Source organism: Cryptotermes secundus, unplaced genomic scaffold (genome assembly GCF_002891405.2).
Source record: "Cryptotermes secundus unplaced genomic scaffold, Csec_1.0 scaffold1799, whole genome shotgun sequence".
NCBI classification, from domain to species: Eukaryota; Metazoa; Arthropoda; class Insecta; order Blattodea; family Kalotermitidae; genus Cryptotermes; species Cryptotermes secundus.
In genome coordinates, this window is record NW_019721788.1 from 474,380 (window position 1) to 498,725 (window position 24,346).

Here is a 24,346-nt window from a genome sequence, read left to right on the forward strand (position 1 = left end):
CAAGTATTTTAATATAATTAATATTATTGTATCCAATTTTATTACTACTGCAGTTCAGTGGTGTATATGTGTTAGCCATGTATTTGCCTGATGATGGTTTTTAATAGCCGAAACATGTAGCAGAGCCAAACTAGGCACTGATCTTGATAAAGTTGTGTTGTGACGGTTTTAAAAAAGAAGTTGTATCTGGTAAACCTTATTATCGCTGGTAAACACTTTCAAATGAAATCTTGTTTTGAGTGAAACAAGTTTCCATGATGCAACATTTGCGCTAATAAACACATTTCGGTAGTTTAAACTTTAGAACTTTCGCGCCAGCCTTTTGTACTATTGCGTCGACTTTTTGTGATGAGAACAACACGTAATGCAACATGTCAAGTCCGTATTAATTTATATGTAGGCCGCGAGAGAGCTCAAGCGGTTAGAAGCTGGCTTCCTACCGCGGCGGCCCGGCTTCGATCCCGGGTCTGGTCAAGTGGGTTTTGTGGTGGACAAAGTGGCGCTGGGGCAGGTTTTCTCCGAGTACTTCGGTTTCCCCTGCCAATCTTCATTCCACCAAATGCTCCACGATCACCCTCACCTACCATCTGGGGCTGGTACAATAGGCCAGAAATGGCCGCATACGAGGGACTTAGTCCCACCCCACTAACAATAAAGTAAAACTATTTGTAGTTTACAAACGACGCTATCATTGCCTCAAAATATATAACGAAGAATGGCAGGATGAATAGTGAATAATGAATTTGGAAGGTTGTGGCAGGAAACGGTCGTGGCCAAATTTAAGGAGCTATCCCGACCTTTGCCTGGAAAGACTGAATAAAACCATGAAACACTTCTGAGAAGCAGGTGTTCCGGCAGGACACCCACCAACTACAAATCAGAATCATTACTGATAGAGCCACCTCGCTAAATCAATACATATTAAATAAATAAAATGGCTTTGAAATTCATAAACAACAAAATCATTTTGATTACTTGGAACACCTGTTAAAATACGTGGTCTGGCAATAAAGTTCTCTGACTGGTGTGAAAAAGGAAATGAAAAATAAAAGTAAATAAAAATTGTTCAGTTGACCTATCCCTTCCAGCCGCACTAGACCCTGGGGTTTACTCAGCCTCTAACAGAAATGAGTACCAGGAATTAATTAAATAATTTTCCTGGGGAGTAAAGCGCGGTCGGCGCGTGGGGCTGACAACCTTACCGCCATCTTTGAGCCGATTGTCAAGGTAATGTGGGACCCTCAACGTCTCATAACCCTATGGGCTTTCACGGTCTGGTACAGGGATGGCTTTACTTTTTTACTCTACTTTTATATTTCTATTCCAAGTAATCTCCGACTACTTGAATAAATTTGTTCAATCGTTTAAACATTCTTTAAAACAGTCGTCAAAGGCGTCCAAAGAGACAGCGCTCAACTCGGCCATCATGTTTTCCTTGATTCCTTCAGCATCCTGAAAGTTCTTTCCTTTGAGGGCAGTTTTCACCTTAGGAAAGAGAAAATGCAGTCAAGAAATGGGGATTGTCTTGACAAGTCTCGACGAAGCCTTCACATGATGTGGGTCGCCGTTGCTTCTGCTCATCCGTGAGTCTGTTTGGGATGAGCTTCGCGTAGATCTTCCTCCTCTGTACATCTTCAAGGGGCGATACGAAGAATCGCCTCCTTATTAATGTTTACTTCATCCGACAACCTTCTGAATGTTAATCGGCGATCTCATGCCACGATTTCACGGATATTTTCGATTATGTATACATTTCCAGAGGTTGAAAAAAGCTCACTTCTTGGAACATCCTGAAGATCCTCACGCCCGTCTTCAAATCGTTTACACCATTAAAATACACTGCTACGACTTAAGGCTTCATCGCCATAGAGAATTGCAACATTTCATAAGTTTCTATCAACGTTTCACTTGGTGTAAAAAATTTGGTATTCACTCGTAGCTCCATTGCTTAGAAAGAGACAGCGGTTGAAAGCACAACTAACTCACTGAGCTGCTACTCATGAATTGTCAGTGACTGAACTTGCTGACCACTGACATTTGTTGGGAAGAGGTAGAAACATACGTACATCCTTGTATCTCGTTTCACCACCCCCTAACATGAACACTGCAGCACCAGTCTGAGAACTTAATTACCTGACCATGTGTACCTAAATTGTTGCTAGTACCTTTATAAAGATATAAAGCAATATTAATAACAAGAAGTATGACGCCTCCAATTATTCGTTGCCGCGGGAATATGTTTACCGAGTCGTTGCCCAACAACGAAAGGGGGATATGCAGTGAGACCAACAGACTCATGGGAGGGATTTATGTAACACGCCATTGAGATGAGCTCATGTGCCATGATATTCACAGTAAGTTTCATAAAGACTGGTTACAACATTCAAAAGTTGATAGGGGGATCACATGTGGAGACACTGATACAGAAACAGCAAAGTGATCTCAGAAACCTACTCTTATTTTTTTTTAATTGAGAGAACTTGGCAAAAATATACAAAAGCCTTGCTCATGCTGTAAACTCAAATTGTCCTTATGCCCCCTCCCACCCTAGTAAAATGACACTGACATGTCAATCCAAATGGCATCAGAGTTGTATGGTAATCCTTCAATCAATAACCCGTCTGTTGACAAAACTTGTTTTCGACAGTTATCATTTGAGTAGTTTCCATTCTAACAGTAGAACGTACGAAATGCACACATATATTAATTCCATGGGACAGAGTCGTTTTTTTTTTAAGTTAATCAACAGACGATGAATGTAATGCGGCTGGTACCCTAAGCCTACCCATGCCATCTTGGTATCAAACCCTTCTTAGACGCTTGATCAAACCTCGATTTTCAGCAAGACACCCGCATTGTCTTGCTTGATGCCTCTTCTCTGAAGAGAAAAGGGGTCCGGCGTATAGCAGACAGAGAAGTCTGCTACAAGGGCAGCGAGGTAATTCCCCTATGTACCCATTACCCCCCTCCTTGGTGTCACCACCTTATCGTGGTGAGGGGGTTTGAGTATGCCAANATCGTGGTCCACTCCAGCTGCCCACAGTTCCGTCGGAAATGTTTTACTGTGGTTACTGATGTCACCATATCCCCATCAGTGCTGCTGTCTTTGTTGGGCGCTGTCATATATGACCCCCGTTCAATTATTGTAACTTTTAAATGTATAACCATTTGATATTAAGAATACTTTTAATATAAGCAGTCCTAAAGAGACCACACACGGTGTTATTTCGAGCTAGAAAGATCGGCATGCGGCCTCACCCCTTCACCAGTAAACATTGACATATGATCAGTGGCCCTATCACTGGATGTATGCGAGGCTGCATAGCCACCAAAAAAAAACTGTAGCACGTGGTGATCTCTTCGGGAACAGAGCCCTAGGCGGGGCAGATAGAAGGCAGCTCGCAAGAGGCGAGGGTCGTCATTCTCAATGTAACATTTCTATGTTTCTTTCTTCATTCTTTTTCTTCAATAAACTTGGTTAATAATATTATCAACGTGTGGAGTGTGGTTTGTTTAATCTCGGGCTTCAGCGTCAGCTGCTGCACCGAGACGAACCCCTGACTCTCAGTGGCCTAAGTGAGAGTTTTTAGTGACAAGTACGCGGCGACGGCGGGACCTGCCACCTCCCACCGGCGCCGGGTAAACACGTTACAGCGCTTACTTTCTTTTCCGTAATCTGGCCAACGGCAGTGGCCACTGGAGTCTGGTCCGCTGCGGCTGCTGATGCTACCACAGGGTACGTTCTCCCTGGTGTAACCAGTTTGAATGCAAGACTACTACCCGTGTGTACTTGCGGGATGCAGTGATGCTTCCTGAGCAAGAGTTCCTTTCTAGCGCACATGCGCCCTCTGTAGCTGCTGGAATGTTGCGCCTCGCAGTTGCAGCACGTACGAGTGCTCTCACCGTTGTCTCCTCAAGACAGTGAAGTTTTGGTGCCAACCCCCGCTCCAGAGACATCTTGAAGACTGCTTGCAGCATACCAGATGTGGCCAAAACGCTGACAATTGCAACACTGCATCAAATCAACCCTACAAAAAATAAATGATGTGCCTTTAAGGGGGCCCAGAGTTAAAATACCCTGAAAACAAGAGGCCGTGACTACTCCGTATTCTGAGCCAGAGGAATGTAGTCCTCATCTTCATACCCTCGTTCTTTAACAATCATAATTTTATCATCCTCCTATCTTCTTCAAATCGCCCCCCCCCTTTTTAGATCTTCGGAACAAAATTTTGTTTGAATGTCTCATCTCTCCTAAACATGTTGCATGCACCATCCAGTGTTGCGTTGTTATATCGTGCTAAGAACTCCGTCCCAGTCGAATGAATTCAAGAAGCCGAGTCAAATAATAGAGCTTCTCGTTGGTATTAGGGAGGTGCCCAGTTCGAATCTCGGCCGGGACTTTGACTATCATGAAAATTTTCGTGGTTTCCCCCAATCCCTCTAGTAAAATGCAGAAAAGTAACGCCTTAATTCAATTCATGTCCACCTTTCGTGTCCATTCGAACTCGCTGTCAGCATTCATGTCCATAGTGTGGAGTTACTGACAGCAAACCTTATATGCGATCTCGCGGACCACATATTACCGCCCCTGTCGGCATGGTTTGAAATAGGTGCTACCTCTGGTATTTAGCTGCCCTACTTCTCGCGGTAGCGTAGTTGATTGAGGCACTATGCTACAAGCCGAAAGGTCGCGGGATCGAATCCTGATGAGGTCATTAGATTTTTTCAATGTACCTAATCCTTCCAGCCTGCACTATAGCCCTGGGGTCGACTCAGCCTCTAACAGAAATGAGTACCAGGGATATTCTTGGAATATTCTTGGGGGTAAAGGACGGCCGGCATGTAGGGCTGACAGCCTTACCGCCATCTATGAGCCGATTGTCTAGAAAGGGTGGGAACCTCAACATCTCAGAACCCTATGGGCCTCCAAGGCCTGTTACAAGGATGCCTTTACTTTATACTTACTTGTAGTTCGACGTACACCCTACATTTGGCTGTAGGCTTGATTTCTATGATCCATAAATAAGGAAGGAATAACACATGTACCATGAGGTTTCTAAGCGGCCTCCGTAGTCTAGGGGTAACGTTCCCACCTCATGACTCAAGGTACGCGGGTTCAAAAACCCGGCGGAGGTCGTGGAATTTTTAAGGGCGGAGAAATTCAGGGAACAAGTCCTCCGGGAGGGACTTTAAGCCGTGGGTCCCGTGTCGTAGATTTACGGCACGTAAAAGAACCTCATGCCTCTAGGAGACCTCTGAGCAAAATTAGGCCAAGTTTCCCGCCCAACTAGTTTCCAATTCCTCCGGTAGATGGGGGAGGTATCAGGTACCACTTCCAGAGGAGGGGGGACCTCTCTGACAGAAAGGGACTAAAGTATTAGATACCACTGACAAGTAGAGGGTAGAAACCTTGCTGGCAGAAAGGGACTAGGAACCCCTGCCAGAGGAGGGACGACCTAGCTGACAGAAAGGGACCAACTATTAGATACTACTGCCAGTAAGAGGTTGGAACCTCGCTGGCAGAAAGGGACTGATAGTAAGCACCAGTACCGGTAGGGTATGGAGACAGTAGAAATTAAAGGGGGACGCACAATGGACCAGTAACCGGTCTAAGTGCATGGGGAAACCCACCCCCTCAATACGGAATACGGAATGAGGTTTCTACAGGCCTGTTGTGAAAAGAATGAGCCCTCTCTTAATATGTCAATAACCTTGAATATCTTGCAGCTGTGCTGGTCAGTCTAAATAAAATTGCGTGACCTCATAGCTATCATGGTTGGCCATTCAACAAGTTATGAGATCACGGAGCTTGAAAATGAAAGTTTTGAATGAAATTTTAGATGATAAAGAAAAATAGTGAATATAGTTCAGACGATGACAGTGCTTTGACAATGATTATATACAATTGGCGACACCAGGAACCCACGTGATCGGTGACAATACTAAGGATAATGACACACGACAGGAAGATATCGTAACGTAGGTTTTTGACGGGTGTCCAGTAAGTTCAACATTTTCTATATGGCTCATTGTAGATGAAAATAACAGGTACAGTATGCTCAGCAGGAAATATCGAAAAACATCATTAGCCATAAAGTAAGTAAAGGTAAAACTATCCCTGTAAAAGTCCGTGGAGGTCCATAGGGTTGTGAGATGTTGGGGCTCCCACATTTTCTAGACGATCGGCTCACAGATGGCGGTGAGGTTGTCAGCCTTACGCGCTGGCTGCCCTTTACCCGTAGGAATATTCTTGGTACTCATTTCTGTTAGAGGCTGAGTCAACCCCAGGGCCATAGTGCTGCTGGAAGGATTAGGCAAATTAAAATATCCACCTCATCGGGATTCGATCCCGCGACCTTCTAGCTTGTAGCATAGTGCCCCAACCAACTATGCTACCGCGTGCCCCCAACAGCCTTAGAATTAGGAATTGGGAAGATGTTGCAGCGGACGAAATGTGCGTGGTTTTGTCTCTATTTATGTTGATGGGCATTGTACAAACGCCTGCACTTAGATTATAGTACTCAAACAACCGGCCGCTGGTTCACTCCGTTTTTTGACTCAGTTTATAATCCCCTACGCCCCAACCAAAAACAGACTATGTTGAAACTTTGTTTGCTAACAAGCAAAATGTTCCTACTGCGGAAAGCACTATAGTCAGCACTTACGGGAAAGGGCAGTTCTTGCGTGGCAAGACAAGAAGCGCGTGACTATGACATCTACACAGAACAAAGACAAAAGGCGTGGGTGTGACTGAAAATAAAGCAAACAAAGAAGAAACAGAGTCTGTGGTTGGTTGTGATTGCAATGTAAACATGTCAGGCGTGGCTCTGAAGGGTCAAATGCTGCAGCCGTACTTGCAGGAACGAAAGAAATGTACTAAGTGGTTTCTGAAATTATTCAAGAAACTACTCAGAGTAGCTATATATAACGCAATGGTCATATCATCAGAGTCCCCCAATAACAAAAACATCGACTCTCTAAATTTCAGACTTTCACTAACATAAGGCCTCGTGAAAGAACGCGATTCCGGCCTTTCTCGTCCGGTACACGGCCGTCCCTCAATTGCATTGACCCGTAACTTAAAGGACTAAGAGGACGACACGGCCTGGAAGCGCATTTCCGCCGCAGGAAAGAAGTGGAGACTTCAAAGTAAATGTGCGGTGCGCAAAAGAAACATGGGAAAAGAGAGAATCTATTTACTGGTGCTGTGAATGTGAGGCAAGGTTGTGTTGAGATAAATGTTTCAAGAACTCCCACCCAGACATAAGACTCTATTCCAGATGTTTCTATCGCTCATATACAATGTACTCATGTTATTAAGTAAGCTTATAAATCCATTTTTAAAGGGGATTTTAGTGAAAAGTTCATTAATATATTTTATGGAAATCAAAAGTTGTGACAAGTAAATTATATTAGAGTAACAGATAAATGAACATTTAAAAAATATTACAGCAGGACACTCAAAACTGCGGTATTCAACTGCCCTCTCTGAAGGGTTAGCCAACCTTCATGTACGGATGGCGTTCCTGCATCCAACACTTGAATATGCGCTGAACAGTAATTGTACTGTTTAGTGGTTTAACTATTCTGCTTTATTCTCTGTATTCTTGGACCAGTGCCGAGAGAGCGCAGTCGGTATAGTGACAGGCTGCAGGCTTGACGAACAAGAGGTAGGAGTTCGAGCCCCTGTGGGTTCAAGAATTTTCCCTTCTCCATTTCACCTGCTCTGGAGCCACCCAGCTTCCCAACCAATGGGTACCAGGGACTCTTTCCCCTAGAGTAAAGCGGACAGGCCTTGAAGCTCACCACTCACCCCCAGCTAGGTCATGAAAACGAGGTATACATCCACTGCCCCATACGTCTTCGTGGCGTAGTGCTTAATTAGTTAAACACAGGGACATCTTTACATTTTATGCACTTGGAACAGAGAACACAAACCTCAGGCACCGTGAATATTGCGCTATTTGTATTTGCTGGTGTATGGTAGTTGCTGGAACGTGTGGAGCTGTATTCCGTGCCACCTATTTGTCTATTACCTTATAGTAGAGTTACTTTAAATGGAATTCTTCCTGTGTCCAACCGAAACATCGTCAATGCGTATAAGAATCGTTGGAACAGTCGCTGATTCTTTGGTTATTTGACTATGCTCTTTGAACTGTATAGTCTCCATATCGTTCCATATCTTCGGTTTAAATTTGTAGATGAGCGCGAACGATAAATAGGAAAGTCTGTGCAAGAAACAGCCTGGGCCTGGCTCAATGTTCTGCTCCAGAATTAGTTCGGAAGGGCAGAGAAATATCTCGTTCAGGATAGACTGCAACTCGGACGAAATTTGAATCGAGTAGCCGCAGAATATTAATAAAGAAGATTAATGGTGCACTATCATCCTCGCTGTGGAGATGTTAATGTTAAAATGGTTATTATATATAATAACTGCATTTCGAAATAATCCACGTGAAACACTTAGTATTTCTTAACTGTGACAATGTGTGAGTAGAGTTCTTTTGTAATTTTTGTTATGAAACTTTACTTCCGCATATTATATACAGCAGAAGAGATTTTTCATGGAAAATTATAAAAATTTCGTATATAAATTACAGTATATCAATATTTAAACTATTTTAAGTATTGATGAATAATCAAACATGCGACATAAATTTCATTCTGTTTCATTTGGTGAAGTACAAAAAAGGTAGGTTTAAACGTCCAAGTGGAAGAATAGTTTTGTAACTGAAGTCTGCTATATAAGCTGTATTTTTGATGAACACAAAGCCCGATAACTAAGCTATGCTTCTTAGGTATGCAGGTCGTGCATACAGGAATAACTCTGCAGTAGTTCGTGGCTTATAGTACGTATAACGAAGTTGTCAGGAACTCAGATTATATAGCGTCGGAGGATAAGACGAAAGTGAACAGCAAATTGTAAACCATGTAGAAGAAGGCGGTCATATCCATCTAAGTACTATTCCAGAAACCTCCTCTCAGGATAGTGGGTGTTCCAACTGATAACGACGAAGTAAATTCTCGCATATAGTCAGAACCGTTACACCTTGAGCCTTTATGATGAAAACGTTTAATTACATAAAATACTGTCACGTGTCACAGTAACCAAAGACGGGGTTCGGATTGGTAATTGGATTCATTGCATACTTACAGGTCGTAACTACAAACATTTATAACACTTACTGGTTTTCACACTACAAAGCACTCTACGCTAATCTCTTCACTCAGTCTCCACTAGTCTTCACGAATTTATAACACAGGAACTACAAAAGTCTCACTAAATCACACGCTCCCACTATCGCCGTGCTACATCAAATCACACATTAAATCTTCACAGGTTCAATTTTTGTACTCTTCTGTATTCCTCGAGCTTATTGCTTGCTTGCTTGTTTGCGTGCTTCTGCCGCTGGTACTACTCGTAACTGCCTTACTTATGTAGCCGAGGAACAGATATAGACCTATAGTGAACACATAATCACGTGATAGCTATCCAGCCAGCCTATTGGCGCGTCGGTCGAATCTACACAAAACACGTCTCATGATCATAATCCACTGTTGTGACATCACCGAGGACACGGAAAACGCAGCTTCTTCAATTGTTGCGTAACCTAACAACAGACTCTTTACCAAGAATCTGTCTCCACGCGGGAACTTGTTTACCAAGCCGTGCCAAGCAATACGTATGTGTGCTTGTAGCAATACTGTACATTCGCCGAAATTATTTTTCCATGATACAACTTATACACCAAGAAATTAAGTGATTTATTTCCGACTTGTAGCCATATACACGCAGTGAAAACAGTTTCACACTGGAATGGCTTCAACTTCACCAACTTTGGAAACAACTTGAAGAAAGATCGGATACTTCTGCCGTTTGTTATCTTCTGCGTAGTTTCACAAAACACCCAGACAGAGCAAGGAAACCCAAAGAAACAGCCAGAGCTATTGATCATTCACCTGAAGAAATATGAAATTGTAGTCAGCTGTTTTCTTGGCTGTAGTCATCTCGCATCGAAGGCCATTATTCTTGCCTCAAAATGTCAGAACCAATTTATTTTTCCTTATTTTGTTTCTATCTTCCACGTCCTCTTCACCAAGCGAAAAATACACGTATTTGGGTCAGTAGATTACGAATATGATACACGTAAACCTAACGGAACGCCATTCATCAGTTGATGTTTCTTCTCAGATGAATAATACGAACATGGATTAGTATTTCCATAATAAAAAATATTCTCTCGGGTTTAAGTTCATACATAGAAGAAATTTTGGGGGATGATCAGTGTTTGTTTCGACGTAACAGATCAACTGCCGAACAGAACTTTTACATTCGTCAGATACTGTAGAAAATGAGAGTACCCTGAGACAGTACATCAGCTATTCGTAGACTTCAAGAAAGTCTATGATTCATTTAGGATGGGATGTGTTGTACAATATTCTGATAGAGTTTGGGGGACCCATGAAACTAGCCAGGCTGATTAAAGTGTGTTTAAATGAAACGTATAGTAAAGTCCGTGTAGATAAACATTTGTCTGATAATTTTCCTATCCAGAATGGTCTAATCGCCATTGTTTTCCAACTTTGCTTTAGAATATGCTACTAGGAACATGCAAGAGTACCAGATGGAGCAGAAATTGGATATGATAAATCAGCTTCTTTTCTATGTTGATGATGTAAATCTATTGGGAGATAAGACAAAGAAAACACAGAAGCTCTAATTAATTCTGGTAAGGAGACTGGACTGGACAAAAACGCAGAGAAAAGTCAGTACGTATATGTTGATGACTCGTCAACAAGATGCAGGATAAAATCATAACATGAGGATAGCTAATATCGTATATCATTTGAAAATGTGACATAATTACAATATTTGGGATCGACAGTAACAGATCAAAATTTGATTCAGGAGGAAATTGAGCGGAGATTGGATTCATGTAGCCTTTAAAATTAGGGGAACCTTTGATTCATTTAGTATGATAGGTTCTTAGACAGCGCCATAGCTCAAGCGGTTAGTCGCTGGCTTTCCACCGCGGCGAGCCGGGTTCGATCCCGGGTCTGGTCAAGTGGGATTTGTGGTGGACAAAGTGGCGCTGGGCAGGTTTTCTCCGAGTACTTCGGTTTTCCCTGCCAATCTTCATTCCACCAATTGCTCCACAATAACCCTCACCTATCATCTGGGGCTGGTACAATAGGCCATACGTGGCCGCAGTAAAAGGGGCTTAGTCCCAGCCCACTAGCAATAAAAAAGATAGGTTCTTTGAAATTAATTACTTTGGGCTCAAAATTAGTTCATCTTTTTTCCGGGAGAGTTGGTCCCTTTCTTGATCTAAGGAAGTTGGATCAGGCCAAGCTTGAAGTCGTCTGCACGACAGAAAATCAGTCTGAGTCAGTCGGATGTAAGAAACCAGGATGTTTCAATAGCCTAAACTTTGATGTATGCAGAATTCTTGATTTTAGTAGGGTCTTTCTGGACCAACGCTACCCCAAATTTTAATTGACAGATATTTAGCAACCGACTGAGGTCAGCCTCTAAAACCTCAAACACTTGATTTTTCTCTAATTGGAGAATGAAAATTAAACAGCCTCCCAGCTCGCCTAGTCGAGCCAATCAAAGTCTAAATGGGGACGTCTTTAGCCAGAAATGTGTGAAACCAACTGCTGACTGAAAGACTAAAAAATTCATTCATCGAAGACACACGCGCCCAGCTTATCTCCGGTCATGTTTAAATTACAAACACTTGTAACATTTTGGCCTCTGTAAGTAGTGCCGAATTTAATTGACACTCTTAACCGGGTGATCACAGTTAATTTGTACATCTAGTATTTGTGAAGTTACTAATAAATCTCTAGTGAACTATCGATCGATGTTGTTTGTGCGTGATTGATTTTGCATCTGAGTGCACTCCTGGTCATCCAAGTCACGGCCCGAGAGGAGTCACTTCTCTCCACGAACCAGGCCACTACAGACCCAACTGTAAAGGACAAACCTTTTGTTCTGCAGTTTATTCCCCCTCGGAATAACTACTGGCGCCCGACCCATCCATTCAATGAATTCTTTGGAGCCCATCTTAGCAGAGGGGTCACGCGGGAGCGTAGTTGGTTAAGGCACTATGCTACAACCCGGGAGGTTGCGGGTTCGAGTATCAATGAGGTGATTTTTTTTAATTGACCTAATCCTTCCAGCCGCACTATGGCTCTGGGGTTCACTCAGCCTCTAACAGAAATGAGTACCAGGAATCTTCCTCGGGGGTAAAGGGCAACCGACGCGTAAGGCTGACAACCTTACCGCCATCTACGAGTCGATTGTCTAGATAATGTGGGACCCACAACGTCTCACAACCTTATGGGCCTCCATGGCCTGTTATAGGGATATAGCTTTACCTGTCTTAGCAGAAGAAATAGATTATTTCGAAATCAGCCCGCCTTCAGTCTCATCACCCCACCTGTCCTCACCGCTTACTTTATAAAAACCGCGATAATTCAGTCCAGAAGCTTTTGGTCGTTCATCTTCTGTTTGAAAAGTAAAGGTTAAAACACACACAGAACTATAATTTTGACCGTAGTTTTGTATGGGTGTGAAACTTTGTCTCTGACAAAGTTAATAGAAAGTCCGTCGAGTGTAACAATTTGTAGGTNCGTTAAAACACACAGAACTATAATTTTGCCCGCAGTTTTGTATGGGTGTGAAACTTTGTCAACAATTTGTAGGTCACTTCTTTATCACTTCTGCCTTACATGTTTCGGTTTGCTACAACCATCATCAGAGGCACTTGCTACAATTATGAAAACACTGTCGTTGTTTATGATGTTCACAGCTATGTTTGTCGTGTGGAAGCTGCTACAATATGTTGACGTGTAAAAGCACAACACTTGCTAGGATAGTTGAGTACACTATCAATTCTCACTTTCCATCCGAAACTGTTTTAAGTTAAAAAGGTAATGTTAAAATATTTAAAATATTTAAAACATTTGATGTAAAATGCTAAGCTCCTCCTTGTTACTTCATCCCGAAGATGGGAGATGTCAGCTTGAGGTTGTATGGCTTATGGTTAGATGTTTCCTATGTGCTGTGTGTTGTGTACACAACGAACGAAGACAGTGCACGCCTTAGACCGCTCGGCTACCGTGACCGGCTTGTTGACGATTGGGCACCTATATTTTTAAGGGGATATTGCCTAGTTAACGACTTGCAGTTGTGCAGGCACTAGCAGCTGCTGCTATGCAAAGCATTGCACCCAAGCTGGAATTCGTGCAATGTGAAACACAGCACGTGGTGGCAACAGTTCTTAGCTTTTAGTATTCGAACGGGGCGCACCTCTTTAGCTACTGGTTGTGCAATATAGTTCCGACCGACCTTGACTCTTGGTAAGCCTATGTTCTAGGCGAATGTTTGTGTGTATGCTTTGTGGTTTTCGTGTTAGCTAGAAAAATGTTTATATTTTTAGTATTTCTATTGGAAAGGAATAAAATAGATTCTCAATACAATAAACGTTTATATTTTGAGTGCATTTGTTGGACGGAAAGGAAATGGTTTCTCAGTGCAGTGGTAATAAAAATAACCAGAGAGGAGTATTTGTGATTTTCTGACAACAACGAAATAGCTACAAACAAAGATGAGGACGTAAAACGTAATTTACGATCACGTCTAGAGGTATTTTATTAATGTCAGTCTACTGACAAAGCCAAGTGACTTCCATTGCTTTGTAAATACGAAATCTTGGTCCTCTGAAGGCAGTGATGTGATCAAAGAGTGTTTAACTGTGACAGGCGATTCATTATGTAATTAATTTAAAAGTAGAACTGTAATATGAAGTGAAATTGAGGAGGTCAACGTATCTCTCGCTATAAGTGTAAAATGTATGCAAAATGACACTGAACAGTAGCTGAGGCAAGATCTTGATATCTGTAAATATTTTAACCTTCAGGCAGGTGAATCAGCCTAAGTCTGTGATGTTTCCGAAGTTACTTGTGTTTGTAGTGCAAATATACAGGAGTGAACCAAATAATATAAACACTAAGAAATTGAGGAATAGAATTTTTGTGCTGGTTATATTGAAAGAACTTCAGTCGGAAACACTAAATATTGTTCTTCCGTTGTTTACACTCTGTAGTGTTCGTATATGTGCATAGTGATTGTGCTGAGTGACAGTCCATGCAAGAGAGTCGGAAAATACGTGACTTCTCCGATTTTGAAAGAGGACAGATCGTTGGTGCACGCTTAGCTGGAGCATCTGTGATAAAAACTGCCACATTATTGGATGTATCAAGAGCAACAGTTTCTAGGGTTGTGTCGGCATCCACGAATCATGGGAAGACATCGCTAATGTGGAGGAAAAGTGGGCGAAAATCAACATTGACAGGAAGAGATCGCCGTAAATTGAGAAGAATCGTTTCGAAAAATCACACAACTACCGCAACACAAGTGACAGCAGAACTGAATATTCATCTTAAAGACCCTGTTTCCACAAAAACTGTCCGACGTGACCTTTAAAAATCCAGCAACCACCGTAGGGCTGCAATTGCAAAACCTTCGATTAATGAAATAAATGCCCAGATACGTAAATGATGGTGTCACGACCATAAAACCTCGACATCAGACAACCGGAAAAGCTCGAGTTATATGGTCTGATGAGTCGACCTTCGCGCTTTTACGCTGTTGCCTACATCAGGAAGAGTTTTACATTTATATAACACCCAACGAAGTGTATAACGCGGATGCCTGGTCCCAACACGGAGGAAGTTCTGTGGTGGTTTGGGCAGTAGTATCTTAATGCAGCATTTTCTTGACCTCACTTTTCATGGCCGAATTACTGCACTGAATTGCATGGACAGGTTGGATAATCATGTGCATCCCATGAACCAGAAGTTATTTCCGAACAACGGTGCAGTTTTCCAAGTCGTAAATGTCCACATTCACACACCTGGAACTGTTCAGTCATGACTTGAAGAGCATAAAGATGAACTTCGCCTTCCCTGACGAGCACAATAACCAAATTTGAACATCATTGAACAAATCTGATCGTTTTTGGATACTACAACGAGGAACAAACTCCCACCTCCAACATCTCTAAAGCTACTTGAAGATGTTCTTCGAGAAAAATGGCATAGAATTCCGCTGGAGACTGTTCAAAACTTGCTTGACTCCATTCCAAGAAGGACTGCGGCTGTATTGAAGACAAAAAGCGGTCCAGCACCATGTTAATAAATAACTGTGTACAGCATGTGTAGCGTCCCCAATACTTTATCCAAGCCCTGTATATTGCTTCCGAATTGCGTGTTAAGTAGATGCACTTCTTGCTACGAATAGGCAATCTGATACGGTTATTAAGCCTTGCACTTCTATTCTGGAGGTAGACCTATTTCATTCGAATCTCGTCTACATTACCGACTCTTCTGGCTGCATTTTTCATGGTGTATTCGCCATCTATGTATGAATGCCGAAATAGTACATGCCTTAAAACAGGCTACTACCGTCTGCTTCGATGTTCTTCCTTTATCGCCATTCACAGTAATTTTTTCGTCTCATTCTACGTTGTATAATTCATGCAGACGAAATAGGTTTCTTAAATACCTATATAAGATTTCGCAAAGAAATTATGAAGTAAAAAGTTAGTCTTAAACATTAGTTTTATGTCGGTTTTGAAGAAATGTTCATATTTCGTATCTTAGTACAGCTTAGTCGAGCCGCGAATCGTTGTCTCTGATGCATTAACGGGTAATTTTCTGTATCTTGTTCAGTCAACGAGACAGTAATTTTCGATAACAGGAAAGACGTGTTACATAGTCCGTACATGTGCAGGCCCTAACGAACAGGTCTAAAATTGGCAGCGTCCGTACCACAGTGTGTGAAGTATTAATGAAGTTGGGTACAGCGTGTCGGGACACCGTCAGTCACAGGAATATAGCAGCAGAGCCAAGTACAGTGCTGCGACATTTTGTGCGAGATTTAAGCTTCTCATAGCAACTGCTATACGCATTATACCGTGTGACCGAGACTACGCCATTGTAAGTTACTGATGTAGACTGTTACATCGTTATTAAGAAAATAGTAGGTTCTATTTTCAACATGTTTCCGGCATTCACACGCCTGTGGGAAACTCAAGTATATTTACATATGTCGTTTCTTCCGTAAAGCGCACTACAAATTTTATGCTTGCTTGACTTATTGCTCGACCCTGAAGATGGAGGCGACATATTTCTCCGAAACTCGATTGACTTTCAACGGTACGTCCCAGAAGATAGAGCTCTTCTTTGATCCTCTCTTGAGGTTGAAGATGCACAAAATCCCTTCAACCACATCAAGGTAGCAGTCATAAGGAGGGTCCCTAGTGCCTGTCTCGTATCCTGACTCGTACATGATGGATCTGAAACCTCGTACAGCTCTTGATCTCTGATCTGAACTTGATGACACTTGATAACGAGAATTCCGTACACCCTACACCAAATTCTAACCATGGGGAGTGTCCCGAAAACACCCGTTAACCTTAGAATTTGACACACGTAGTTCTGTGCTGTCATGGCTTCACTTGAGCACCCGATACATATCCCACCCAACAACCCGCTGAGCCTTGGGCGTCTGCGGGGAAGGAAGTTCAGGCTCCAACGTGAATGTCCGTGATCCATAGTAATCCATCGGTTTCTGTACATATCTCATTTCGGCTGAACGACCGTGCATTGGCACTGGTTCTCCGTGAAGGTATTGCTCCGTCGGATTACAGAGCACACAGCATCGGACAGAGAACTGAGTAGGGACCAGACCTAATTCACCTAACCTACGCTAAACTAAAGTAACCGATCCTAACCTAAATTAACCTAATTTAACCTAACCTAATTTAATCTAATGTAATCCAAATTCAGCTCTCAGACAATTTCACGTTCGTTAAAATCGATGAATAATTTCCAACAACATGAAACGAGACATCTCGTTTTGTGATTTTATCACGCGTTTTCCATTTCCGAGGCTAAATAACCATGACGTTTATGGTGATAATGTGTGAATTGTGGATAATATTATGAAAAAGGAGCAGAAAATATAAAAACACTGAAAACTTTCCCCGATGCTAATTTGAGGAGCATAAACCGAAGACGAACACACCGGACATTAGAACTACACGCAGATTCTCATTTTCTAATCACATGAGCTGGCTGATTAGATATATAAATTGTGAGTCCAAAATAATTTAACCTTCTAAATCTTAGATTAACAAGTAGCCCATCAGCGTGATATTGGTTTTTGAGGAGATATCACAAATGTCTCACAACCCTTTAAAAACACAAAGAAAAATATAAGTAACTGAAAAAAAAACGCGCTGGTTTGGTTCCACCTTAGAATATACTCGTAAAACTGTGATATGATGGAAACTTTTACTCAGGTTTAGAATCAACATATCGGAAGAAATAAAAGGTTTATTACCACAACTTTGTTGGATGGTGGTATTATTAACGTGATAGAACCGTAGGAATTGTTTGAGACTAGGATGTATCTCGTATCGGAAGAAGAAACCTTTCTTTCATTCTTCCCAGAAAATACTGTCCTTCATTTGAATGCTATTCAATTAATATTACAATAATATTACCGTATTTGAGTAGTTTCTTGTCAAATAGAGAGTGTACTTTTTCGAAAATTTTTACAACATTCGATTACATAGAATATATTTTTCTCTTATCCATTTACAGGCTGTTTCTGACGCCATGTTGGTGGAACTGAAGCAATGTTTCATGGAAGCATATGATGACAACCAGGACGGGAAGATTGATATCAGAGAGGTGAGTGTTTGAAGGAGTAAAATATTCTGTCACAGTTACACACATTAATTATAGGATAAAGTCGGATCTGTATCACTAAATGGTAAATAACGCTACCATAGCAGAAGCCGAAGATTCAACACAGCTAATCTCAAAGTTCACTTTTGGTCATGATGCTGAGTCTGAGTTGGGGAACTGAGCCTTCTAATAGGCCGTGATTTATCGTCGTTGCATGAGCAATAATTTATAGCTCCATGAACAGTCACGAGAAAATAGAGTTCGTAAATTGTTTTAGCTCATAACTCAGAGCAACTGAAGATGTGCTTCGTGGTACAAATTGAGAAGGACCAATAGATGTAGTCGAGAATGTACCAAAAAGAAATGCATATGAAATAGTTTCCTAAGTGACGGTTTACCATTATATTTAATGGTTCCCATTTTGTATATAATCCATCAATCGAACTCATCCGATATACAATTAATGTGTGCTGCTCCCAAGAACGCGTTATATAAATTGTCCCACAATTCAAAGGTATTCTATAGAAAAAAGAAATTCCACCCGGCAAGGAAGTAGAAGAGTATTACTCTAAACCGTGGACACATGGAAAGACACAAATTTAGAAGGCTGTGGATCACAAATAGAAGTTCATAATATTATGGAAGTAGAAGTTGTGGTTCAGAATTTATGACAGAAATGCTGGTAAAATATTGATGGAAATTCAGAATTTATTGACATTTTGTTTGTTAATATAGGTGCAATATAAGGGGGAGCATTTTGTCTTTGCTCCTAGCAATAGGAGTAACATTTCTGCTGCCCAAATGCTGGTACAAGAGATCCGGCAAACTATAGGCCTAGTACTTGCTTAACTATATCTGAGTTTCGTGTAAATAGGCAAAGAAAGGTAACAAACCTTCTTGACCATGTAAGAAGTGTTTACCGTGTGATAAGTAAACATATTAAAATTAATAATTATTATCCCCTTGTTGCCAGCATTGATCATTAGAATAAGTCTGATTTACTCACAATTTCAAGGTTAACCCTAATGCCACAGATTTCTAGACCCATTCAAGTGTTAATAACAGCTAAGTAGAATATAATGTGCAATAGACACTATTAGGAACTACTGTGTTGTGTCTCTATTAGTGTTCCATTATTAGGATATGTAAAACGAATTCTTGCGCTCTAATAAATTAAATTTAATTGATGCAAGTAAGGAGGTTGGTCTAGAAGTAAATACAGAGAAAACTAAGTATGTGTTACTGTCTCGTCACCAAAATGCAGGGCAAAATCATGACATAAAGATAGGAAACAGATGTCTTGAAAATGTGGCACAGTTCAAATATTTGGGAACAACGATAACAGATCGAAACCTGATTCAGGAGGAAATTAAGAGGAGATTGAACTCCGTTAATGCTTGCTACCATTCAGTCCAGAACCTTTTATCTTCTTGTCTGCTGTCCAAAAACATAAAAATTAGAATATACAAAATTTAATTTTGCCTCTAGTTCTGTATGGGTGTGAAACTTGGTCTCTGACATTAAGGGAGGAACATAGACTGAGGGTGTTTGAGAACAGGGTGTTGAGGAGAATATTTGGACCGAAGAGAGATGAAGTGACAGGAGGTAGGAGAAAACTGCACAATGAGGAGCTACATAACTTGTACTCTTCTCCAAGTATAATTAGAATGATCAAGTCTAGGAGGATGAGGTGGGCGGGGCATATAGCACGAATGGGGGCTACGAGGAATGTGTATAGGATATTGATGGGAAAGCCAGAAGGAAAGAGACCACTGGGAAGACCACGGAGTAGGTGGATGGACAATATTAGAATGGATCTTAGAGATATCGGATGGGATGGGATGGATTGGATTAATCTGGCTCAGGATATGGACCAGTGGAGGGCTCTTGTGAACACTGTAATGAACCTTCGGGTTCCATAAAATTCTGTGAAATTCTTGAGTGGCTGCACAATTGGCGACTTCTCAAGAAGGGCTCAGATCCATAAGTAAGTAATAAATTAAAAGTTATTAATTGTAAATATTTAAGGGTTCTTTGTGCGAAATGTCTAAAATTCACTACCGGGATGCAGAGTTGTTCGATATGTCCGTTCGCATTGTTCATCTATGAAGCTACTGGTCACAGTTTGATTAAATCTGTCGAAGGTATTAAATTCTGGTTCGTGAGAGTCAAATACCATAAAACCAGTTTCATATGTCAGTCCAACTCAGCAAAATATTCAGGAACAAGACACGCAGCAAGACATACGTACAGGAAGGAAGAACACAACGCACCAATTCCAACACACAAGTGCATCGAAGGGACCTATGTATATATTAGCAATACAAGACAGCAGTTTCCTCATCAAAAATATTTTAACACCTGATGATGGCCATGTTGGCGGAAACATGTAGTGAACTTTTAAACTTTTAAATTTTGTACTTTTATACTTTTAAAGTTAAAAAGATTTGTGGGATGTGGTGTTGCACGTAAGACTGAATAATATATGTCAGCTCATATATATATATATATATTTACTTACGATTTATTTAACAACTCTTTCAGTAGATCAGACTATGTAGGTAGTATCGTATGTTAGGATGAGAAAATTAATTTACTTATGGAGCTGAACCTGTCTTGAGAAGCCACCAATTGTGCAGCTACTCTAGAACTGGCCAGCATTTTATGGAAACCGAAAGTTCATTACCGTATTCACAAGAGCACTCCACTGGTCCCTATCCCAAGTCAGATCAATCCAATCCATTCCATCACATCCTATCTCTCTAAGATCAATTTTAATATTGTCCACCCACCTACGCCTTGGTCTTCCTAGTGGTCTCTATCCTTATAGTTTTCCCACCAATATCCTATATTAATTCCTCGTCTCTCCCATTCGTGCTATATGTCCTGCCCACCTCATCCTCCTTGACCTGATCATTCTAATTATACTTGGAGAACAGTACAAGTTATGAAGCTCCTCATTATGCAGTTTTCTCAGACCTCCAGTCACTTCATCTCTCTTCGGTCTTAGGATGATTAATGAATAATACCTTCGGTCGTGACATATTTCAAGATAATATCCCGGCATTTGTCTGAAGGAGCTTTGGAAAGCCACAAGAAGCCTCAGAATAGGCGTTGTTCCGGCCGAGATTCGAACCAGACACCTAAGAAGTACAAGTCAGAAACTTTTCTGCCTGAGTCACCTTGCTCGATTTTCAGCTCAAATATATCTAGAACTCGTGTGTAAAACTTTCTTTGATGTCCTAAATGTTGAAGAAACATTGTAGATCATGCTAAAACAAATCACATTAGAAAATGAGATAGTTATGTGAATGCGTACTGTATGGCATTCAAATTTCAAGTTATTCAGTTAATTCAGATATGAATCTGATGACAGAATTAGTGCATCGTAGACGTATTACATTAAACAGGTCATAAACACTGATCCTTACTTGGCTAATCTAATTACAATTAGATGTATTGCACTGCATAGAGGTAGGACCTGTGACTGATTTCCTTTGTATTTTATCAATTATACAGCAACAAGAGCGTTTTGTTTAATAATAGATGTTAATGTACGTGTTAATTAGTAGTCAATAATATGGTTATTATTTATATTTGTTAATTATCTACTATTTCCATAATATATATGAAACATTCTTCGTTTTATGAGTATTTATTTTTATTTACTTTGACAGAATCCAAATTGATCTTCATTTGAAGTAGAATTTATAATAAACGAATATGGCTGAAAATGAAAATTCATTGCTGTTTAATGTTTTCCAATCCTAAGATATTTAAAATCATCATCATCAGTGGCACGACAGCCCTTTGTGAGCCCTGACCTTCCTCAGGATTGCTCGCTATTCTTCTCCATTCGATGCTACATTCCTCCAGTTCTTTACACCCAAAATTCTTATGTCCTGCCACACACATTCTTCCCATCTCAATCTTGGTCTTGCCACTTTCCTATTTCCTTCTGGTTTAGTATTAAGCATTTTCTCAATCATTCGATTCTTGCTGACACGTATTATGTGTCCAGCCCATTCAAGCGTTTTCACTTTTATAAATCCAATAATGTCTGGTTCATTAAATAGTTTGTATAGCTCATGGTTATACCTCTTCCTCCATATTCCATTTTCTTCCACTGGTCCAAAGATATAGCTCAGGATCCTCCCTTCAAATATACTTAACAGTCTTTCATACGATCTTGACAGTGACCAGGTCTCAGAGGCATAAGATAGCACTGACCTTATAAGTATTTTATACAAGATATTTAATATAAATCCTATAAATTCATTTGTGAATGAAACAATGATGGAGACGAGCATCCAAACACGTGATTATTTCTCGTAAATAATGCATGCAAATTTACAAACAGAACCGAAAAATCGAAGTTTTCCTACTTTTGAGTGACAGGTAATTACCGGCATATTGATCGCATTTTTATTGCTGGGTGACGTCACCGTGTTGTGTAGATTGATTTATTTGTTTATTGATGAATTTGACTCTGTCTTTCTTCAAGGTGATGTGACTAAACAGTGGTTAATTCCGGGCCACTAGTCGGCCACGACATGGTGTTATCGCCCAACAAATTAATCAACATTACTAAGCCTAAAGACTTCATGCAGAACTATAGTTGCGTTCTTACCTACTGCAGTTTCAGAAGATTTTATGACTGCAAATATACAATGAAAGCATCAGCTCTTGAGAAGAAGCATACTAACCCTTCAAAGCACATTGGTTACTGGACGTAATGTATTTTTTAACATTCGGAATCGCCCTATTTTGTCCACAGAGCGTGTCCGTGGATTTTATACGCTTTTCACAACAAACAGCGATAATTTCCTCTAACTAACACCAGTCCCATCTTAGGTGGGTCCTTGTCACCACTGCATGGCGCGCCCTCAGGTTTCAGAGGGAGGAAACGGCCTCCAGATGTGGAAGCTACAAATATATTGAATAAACAGTCCCGGACAGCCGACAAGCGACCGTTCTCCAGCTTGTGGGTTTGGCGTGGGGCTAACAACTCATCAACATAAAAAATAAACTTGTTCGAAATGTCACAAAGGGCTTCGGACCTAGACAGATTCTTTGGATAAACAACCGAAGCTAAAGAAAATGGGCGTGAAATTTTGTACATCGATTGTAAGAAGTCTATAGAGGGAAAGTCTGCTTAGGACAGTTGCCAAAGAACTATCAAAATATAAGTTAGACTTAGTGGGAGGACAGGAGGTCAGATGGGACAGAGGCGGCACCGAACCAGCAGGCGAATATGCATTTGTCTATGAAAAGTGGAAAGAGAATCATGAATTAAGTACAGGTTTCTTTTGTACATAAGAGAATCATATCAGCAGTTAAAAGGGCAGAATTTGGTAGAGAGAGGATGTCGTGAATAATACTAAGAGGTCGCTGTTGTGATATCATCGTTCTGAATGTTCAAGCCCCAACGGAGGATAAAACTGATGATATGAAGGACAGCTTATACGAGGAACTAGAACGTGTATTCTATAAATTTCTTACGTATCATATGAGAATATTGTTAGGATATTTCAATGCCAAAGTTGGTGGGAAAGACATTTTCAAACCACCAATTGGGAATTAGAATTTACACGAAATTAATAATAATAATAATGGAGTTAGAGAAGTAAACTTTGCACACACGAAAATCCGACTATCAAAAGTACAATGTTCCCACAACGTAAATTTAATAAATTTACTTGGATATCTACCGATGGAAAGACTTCTAGTCAAATGGACCATATTTTGTTAGGTAGGAGGCGGCACTCAAATATACTTGATGTTCGATTTTTCAGGGGAGCAAGTGGTAATACTGACCGGAATCTGATGGTAGCAACAGTTAGGGAGAGACTGGCAGTGAATAAACGAGAAACGCACAGAATGGAGCTGTTCAATCTCGAGATAGAGCAGTATCGTGTTGAAATCTCAAATAGGTTCCCAGCTCTAGAAAACTTAGACACTGAGGTAGATATTAATTGAGCTTGGCAAACTGTTACAGAGAATATCAAAATTTCAGCCAAAGTGAGTCCAGGTTATTATGAATTGAAGAAGCATAAGTAATGGTTCGATGAAGGATGCTCAAAATTATTAGATAAAAAGAAACAGGCCAAATTTCAGTGATTACAGGATACAAGCGAAATAAATTGGGTTAATTTGAAAATTATAAGATATGAAGTAAGTAGATATTTCAGAAATAAAAAGAGGGAATATCTGAAAGACACGACTGATGTACTTGCAACGAACAGTAAGAACAAGAACATTCGAAATTTGTATAGAGGAAAAAATAGGTTAAGAAGGGTTACCAATCTAGAAATAACTTAGTGAAAGATGAGAACGGTGATCTGCTTGCAGATTCCCACAACATTTTGAATAGGTGGAAGAACTGTTGTTCTCAGTTATTGAATGTACATAGCGTCAGTGATGTTAGGCAGACAGAAATGTACACAGCTGAGCCGTTAATAATTGATCTTAGTTCTTCTGAGGCTAAAATTGTTGTTGCAAAGTCGAAATAGTATAAATCACCAGGTAGTTGTCAATTCCGGTAGAACTGATTTAAGCAGGAAGTCAAACATTACGGTCA

General features: G+C 40.7%; 1 protein-coding gene across 4 annotated transcripts in view; it reads left to right on the plus strand.

Annotated features, from left to right (window-relative positions):
• LOC111861212 (calbindin-32) overlaps window positions 1-24,346 on the plus strand; it is a 380,162-nt gene that overhangs the window by 308,640 nt on the left and 47,176 nt on the right. For all 4 annotated transcript variants that reach the window (XM_023845604.2, XM_023845602.2, XM_023845601.2 and 1 more), the window contains exon 4: window positions 17,680-17,769. In XM_023845604.2, the coding sequence (XP_023701372.1) occupies window positions 17,680-17,769 (90 nt within the window). The remainder of the gene's footprint in view (window positions 1-17,679; window positions 17,770-24,346) is intronic.